The sequence below is a fragment of the Schistocerca serialis genome, chromosome 5 (genome assembly GCF_023864345.2).
Source record: "Schistocerca serialis cubense isolate TAMUIC-IGC-003099 chromosome 5, iqSchSeri2.2, whole genome shotgun sequence".
In the NCBI taxonomy this organism is placed as follows: Eukaryota; Metazoa; Arthropoda; class Insecta; order Orthoptera; family Acrididae; genus Schistocerca; species Schistocerca serialis.
Window position 1 is genome coordinate 390,520,089 of NC_064642.1, and position 6,919 is coordinate 390,527,007.

The 6,919-nt window shown below is 48.6% G+C and overlaps 1 protein-coding gene across 1 annotated transcript; it reads right to left on the reverse strand.

Moving 5' to 3' along the window:
* Positions 1-1,800: 1,800 nt before the first annotated feature.
* On the reverse strand, positions 1,801-6,660 carry LOC126481531 (homeotic protein empty spiracles-like). The gene is made up of 2 exons (XM_050105338.1): positions 5,966-6,660; positions 1,801-2,757 (listed from the first exon to the last, which is right to left on the reverse strand). The coding sequence occupies exons 1-2, from the start codon at positions 6,225-6,227 to the stop codon at positions 2,192-2,194; spliced, it is 828 nt and encodes a 275-aa protein (XP_049961295.1). The 5' UTR covers positions 6,228-6,660; the 3' UTR covers positions 1,801-2,191.
* Positions 6,661-6,919: the final 259 nt, after the last annotated feature.

Sequence of the window (6,919 nt, forward strand, 5' to 3'; positions counted from 1 at the left end):
TACAAATTATTAAGTTCTCCTAAAAGTAGCTTGTGACACTACAGAACAGTACCAAGCCATCCACTACAGTTTCCTTCTATAATTCTCCTTTCTCAAATAGTGACTTCTACCTTAGGTCCAAAGATATTATTCATGGAGTGTAACTATGATTTCACGTCACACTTCAGTAAAATTTGATTTGTACTTCATTCGAAGCTCTTCTAGTTCAAAGTACCCAGTCATGTATACGACTTGTTGTCATAAATTTTTAATTATCACTAAACGAAATCAAACTGCCACGACGGAACTGGACAACATTGGTAGTATTTCTCCAAATATTCGTCCTTTACCCAACCATGAATAATTTGTCAGTGACTTCAGTTGTAGATGTGTGTATTTTTTGCTGTCCAGGAAACTTTTCACCTCGAAAATTATCTCGTCGTCATATTTGAAATGCCTGCCACGCAAATAGATCCTTGACCTGGGGAAAGAGAGAGATTTCATTGGATGACACATTGGAAAAACACGAGGGTGAGACAATGTTTGACACAACACAGGATAGTATGTATGGCTGTCTCCCATTCAAAATGAGATTGGTCATCGTCAGGGAGCAGAAATACCCACTTGGACAGCTTCCGACTGCGCTCCCTTTAGGAATTCTCCCATAGTTTAGTCAGGAGGTTTTCGTAGTATGCTTCTGTATCGTTTTGCCTCTTACGAGCAAGCCCAGTTTAGTTAGGAGATTTCCGTAGTTTGATTGTATATGTGTTTGCTCCTTATGAGCATAATTTATTAGCAAGGCCCGTTACCAAAATCAGACCAAAAAGCTCACCCTCACCTTTCCTGGTTATGTTTGCGTCTTTCCCTTTTTGTGCTTTGGTAAATCCACATGTTTACACTGTCTGACATGCTCCCTCATCTCGGGGTCATAGTGATATAACCAGCACTCTTTCATGGTGATTACCTGGCTAAAGAAGTAATCTGGAACCCGCTAAATCGACCACTACCAGGACGAGGATCGCACTGTACCTAGTTCCAGTCCGTCCAGAGGATTAACGATGACGGCCTGTGTGCCAGACAACCTGTATGTGGTTCTTGGGCGGTTCCTCTTGTCCCACCTTTTGAATACTAGGTGGATACCCAAGTCGGGCCTCAGATACACACTACGCAACCATTTAGAAAACGTCTTGAGAGGGATTTGGGGTTGAATAGGAGACTGCTGAGCTTAGAAGTTTAGCCTCCTTAAACCCATAATCAGCAACTTATCTGGATGATAATCCAATTTATCAATAGGATGCCATTTTTTAGGCTCCTGTAACGGAGTACTACGACAGTGTGGCGACGGGATTGAAAAGTGTACCAAGTCTACCGTGATGGAATGTTGTGATACAGGGAAGAATCTTCGCAACATCGGAAGATTTAAGATACGTTTTATAATGGTGAGACAGAGAGTCCGACAGCACATTTTAAACTGCACAACATTTCCAGGGACGGTTTAGGACTTATGAACTGCAGATTAAAAATGAAGCAAGAAGTGCAGAAATGAAGTAAATTAAGGAGACAGGACTTCGAAAAATTGAAACAACCTGAGGTTGTTGAGACGTTAATAGGGATCGTTAAGCAAAAATTAACCGAACGGGGGCAAAGAAATACAATAAAAGTGTTGTGACGTAACAAGACTGTTACGCCACACGGTAGTAGCCAAAAGAAAGGCACGCTAAACTAACGCTGTGGCCGATAGTGCACGAACGGCAATAAGCAGACGGGCGTGAAGTCTGGAACATAAAAACTTATGAATGAATAAGAAGAAAAGTATGTAGATGCTTTTTACTTAACTTTTATTTATTCCTTGGAATACATCTCTCTTGATTTCTCGTAAGCTATAGGCACTGATACAAATGGCTCCTTGCTAGTTCGTAGCCATTAACTTCTGATGGCTATTCTGTCTCTCGGCTAATGAGAGAGAAAGGCTTCGTACAACTGGGCGATAGCTAGGTTCGCGTACAACTGGGCGATAGCTAGGTTCTCGTACAACTGGGCGATAGCTAGGTTCACGTACAACTGGGCGGTAGCTTGGTTCTCGTACAACTGGGGTAGAGTCCACTCTCGTATCACGAGACCTGCCTTGGTGGTGGCGCTAGGTCTGCGATCACAGTGACGACACGCGGGTCCGACATGTACTACATGGACCGCGGCCGATTTAAACTACCACCTAGCAAGTGTGGTGTCTGGCGGTGACACCACATTCCTCCCCCGCAAATCGGCGAACGGTCGTGTAATAAGGCTTCCGCCCGCCGTGGGGAGGACCACATGTTGACGTATGCGATGAGGTGGGGAGCCTAACAACAGGCGAGGCTGTGCCACCCGCACCCGGCCATCCGGTCCGAGGGGAGCTAGGGAACGCCTGCAAAACTAGTCCAGGGTGCACGTCAACATGTGGTGTATGCGCCCGTAAAGAAACATGAGGGGCCGAAGGGTCTATGTCCATGGCGTCGGGGTAGCCGACGCGCGATGACGTCATGTGGTCCGGAGCGGGCTGGAGTTCCATGGCGGAGGACAGCTGGTCACGGGAAGCGATCGGCGGCGCGTGACCCTGTGAGGCGCTTGGCGGCTGCAACGAAGCGTCGAATGCGGTCGGCGGCGGCGGCTGCTGCTGCTGCTGCTGCGGCGGCGGCGGCGCGTCGCCATGGGGCAAAATGGAAGGCATCGTCGGTAACACCTGGGGATGAGGCGAGCCAGTAGATGGGTCCCCAGGGCGCTGACCGGACGGCACCGTCGCTGAAAGCAGGCGGGGAGCGGCAGAACCCGAGCGACGACAGAGGCGCAGCTGATTGAGATGCCGACGCACCTCACCAGAGGCCCCCAAAACCAAATACATCGCGCGGCCGAGGCAGCGAAGAATGCGCCCTGCGAGCCAACGCCGTGAACCTCGATAGTTGCGATAAAATACAACGTCGCCTGGAGCAAAAGCAGGAGTCTGCCGCTGCGCAGGAAACTGATGCGGCGGATGCAGCAAAGACATCAAGGTGCGATGAGGACGACCGTGGAGCAACTCAGCCGGCGAGCGACCATCTCGGGGCTGAGAGCGATACGAAGACAAAAAGAGCAACAATGCGTCCTCCCGAGAATGCGACTCTTTCAATTTCAACATCTGTGACTTGAAAGTCCGGACCAATCGTTCAGCGGCACCGTTGGACTGAGGCGAAAACGGCGCGGATGTCAGATGTTGAATACCATTGGCCTGGCAGAAAGACTGGAATTCTGCGGACATGAATTGTGGGCCATTGTCGGAAACAATAGTCTGCGGAAGACCTTCAATGCAAAAGATAGCAGACAACGCTTGTATGGTGGCGGAGGACGTCGTGGAAGACATCCGGACAACAAAAGGAAAATTACTGAAGGCGTCGACCAGAACCAACCATCGAGCATTCCAGAATGGACCAGCAAAATCAATGTGCAAGCGTTGCCAAGGGGAAGTGGCTTTTGGCCACGCAAAGACTTTCCGCGGCGGTGCGGACTGTTGTTCGGCACACGCCGGGCACGAAGAACACATATTCGTAATCGCAGCATCGATTCCGAACCAAGTACAGTGCTGACGAGCAAGTTGTTTCGTTCGCACTATACCCCAATGTCCTTGGTGAAGAAGCCGTAAAACAGAGGACTGTAACGAACGTGGGACCACGACTCGGGACTGATCATTATCAGAACGTAACAACAAAACACCACGTCGAACAAAAAGTCTCTCCTTGTGAGCAAAAAATCGGCGAACCAACGGATCCTCGATCCGAGACTTTGACAAAGGCCATTGCGTAGCAACAAAACGTAAAACAGTAGCAAGGACAGGGTCAGCAGCTGTGGCTGTAGCGACACGACGAAAATCAATCGGAAACGATTCGACCACGTCATCGGTTTCCGAATCAATGAACATGCAAGCAAGTTCGGAAGAATCGAATGCTTTATCCTCAGCAACAGGCAAACGGGACAACGCATCGGCGTTTCCGTGCTTAGCAGTGGACCGATACAAGATATCGTAGCGGTACTGCGAGAGGAAAATAGACCAGCGAATGAATTTCTGCGCTGTACGTGGAGGTACAGGCTTGGTCGGATGAAAAAGCGACGTCAAAGGTTTGTGGTCTGTGATGATGGTAAAGGGACGACCATACAAGAAATCATGGAACTTAGTAACACCAAACACGAGAGCCAAAGCTTCTTTCTCTATCTGTGAATAATTTCTTTGCGCAGACGAGAGCAATTTGGACGCAAAGGCAATAGGGCGATCATGCGAGCCAACTTTGTGCGCAAGCACAGCACCGATCCCGAAATCCGATGCATCTACCATCAACAAAAGGGGTTTCTGGGGATCGAAAGGCGTAAGGCAAGTATTAGAAAGCAACGCCGATTGCAACTGGCGAAAGGCGCGTTCGCATTCCGTCGTCCAGAGAAACGGAACACCTGCACGGCGTAAGCGATGAAGCGGAGCTGAAATGAAAGAGGCATTGCGCACATTCACTCACACCTTGTGATTCTACATTGTTCAATGTCCTTGCGACCTCCTGACGCAATGCGTGGGGAACATTGCGCGCTCTGAAAATTTTCGGTTGCGCGTTGACCTTCAGTTCTAAATGTGCTTTATAGTTTTTAGCGCAACCTAAGCCCGGTGCAAAAATGTCTGCAAATTCGTCACACAGCTGAGAAACACTGTCTGTAGGCACAGTCTGATTCACTGATAGGACCTGATTTACAATAGACATGTTAAACAACTTAAATAAATCTAGACCAAATAAGTTCACTGCCGAAGAAGAACGAAGAACGTAAAATGACACAAGTTTGGTTTGTCCCTTGAATGTTGCAAGAAGGCTGCACTGTCCTAACACAGGAATTTTCTGTCCGGAATATGTAGTTAGCTTAACACTTGCGGCACGCAACGGAGGTGCGCCCAGTTGTTTGTATGTGTCGTGATTGAGCAATGAAACTGCAGCTCCGGTATCGAGCTGGAATGGTATCACTTTGCCTTCAAATTCTAAGTCCACAAAAAGTTTATTGTCCTGCTGACGACAAGAGCGACTGTTTTGTGCAATTGGAACAGACACTGGTACAGAATCACTTGCTAATTGACGTGATTTCCGGCGACGTCGACGCACAGTTTTTGTGGGACGATCACAGTCACTGTTAGAGAAAGTGTCACTGGACGAAGTGGAATTAACGACATGAATGTCCATAGGCGAAGGTCCACGAGCCTGAGTGTCCTTGGTTCGATTCCGGCGCGAAGCAAAGGGCCTGGAACGATTGTGATTGTCTGATCTGAGCTTTTTCTGGCAAACACTTTGAACATGTCCTTTCTTATTGCAGAAAAAGCAAATAGCTTGGCGTGACGGGCAATGTTCACGCGAATGTCTAGTAGCACACCGCGGGCATGATTTCACTACATTTGTGGGCTGGCGCGGCACACCTGGCTTAGCACGCGGCGGTCGCTGTGCGTCCGTGCGCGAGGCCCGGTTACCGGGTCGCACAGCGCGTCCAGCGGGCCGGTTAATGTTACACACAGCTGGCGAAGTTTCAAAAGATTCCTGAGCACAGTCAAGTGTGTCCTGTCTATCCAATATGTCTATCACTTGTTGAAGGGAGGGATTAACTAGTTTCAAAATTTGCTCCCGTATGCGAACATCAGAAACGTTCTGTGCAATTGCATCACGCACCATTGTATCTGAATAAGAAAGACCACAGTCACATTCAAAGGCACAGGCCCTAGTAAGTCCTTGCAATGTTGCTACCCACTCCCTATTAGTTTGACCGGCCGTACGTTTTGTACGAAAGAACGTATACCGTTTTGCAACCACATTAACTGTTTCTTTGAAATAGGCATCTAATGCAGACAAAATTTCCTCGTATGACAAAGTTGCTACGTCGCGGCGGGGAAACAATTTCACTATCACACGGTATGTAGACACACCGACACAAGAAAGCAAAAACGGCTGCCGCTCATTACCTTGAATTCTGTAGGCAGCCATGTGAAAGGCGAACTGACGAGACCACTCTTGCCAGGTCTCATCGGCTGCCACGTATGGTCGAAAGGGAGGTGCAACAGCGTTCAGGGGCAGCGGTAGCGAAGAAGCGGCGGCGGCCGCATCGGTGTGCAGCGCCCGTTGACCCTGGACGAGCTGTCCAAGGGCATCCAGTAACGCCTGCGTCTGCTGATTCTGCAAGCGATAAAATTCGGACAGTACATCTGGAGAATGTGGCGAAGCCATGACACAATTAAATGTAAGCAATCAGAAAGAAGTTTGTACTCGTCGCCAATCTGTTGTGACGTAACAAGACTGTTACGCCACACGGTAGTAGCCAAAAGAAAGGCACGCTAAACTAACGCTGTGGCCGATAGTGCACGAACGGCAATAAGCAGACGGGCGTGAAGTCTGGAACATAAAAACTTATGAATGAATAAGAAGAAAAGTATGTAGATGCTTTTTACTTAACTTTTATTTATTCCTTGGAATACATCTCTCTTGATTTCTCGTAAGCTATAGGCACTGATACAAATGGCTCCTTGCTAGTTCGTAGCCATTAACTTCTGATGGCTATTCTGTCTCTCGGCTAATGAGAGAGAAAGGCTTCGTACAACTGGGCGATAGCTAGGTTCGCGTACAACTGGGCGATAGCTAGGTTCTCGTACAACTGGGCGATAGCTAGGTTCACGTACAACTGGGCGGTAGCTTGGTTCTCGTACAACTGGGGTAGAGTCCACTCTCGTATCACGAGACCTGCCTTGGTGGTGGCGCTAGGTCTGCGATCACAGTGACGACACGCGGGTCCGACATGTACTACATGGACCGCGGCCGATTTAAACTACCACCTAGCAAGTGTGGTGTCTGGCGGTGACACCACAAAAAGATAAACGGGCAGCTTGGACTGATAAAATAGTGAAGCAACCTGAGCATGAAAT

Bases quoted from the DNA above. Each gene is read 5' to 3' on its own strand.
- LOC126481531 (XM_050105338.1), bottom strand. From the start codon at position 6,227: ATGGCTTCGCCACATTCTCCAGATGTACTGTCCGAATTTTATCGCTTG. The intron at 2,758-5,965 runs GTAATGAGCGGC...GCCTGCTTTCAG, and splicing joins GGCTGCCTACAGAATTCAAG to CGACGGTGCCGTCCGGTCAG.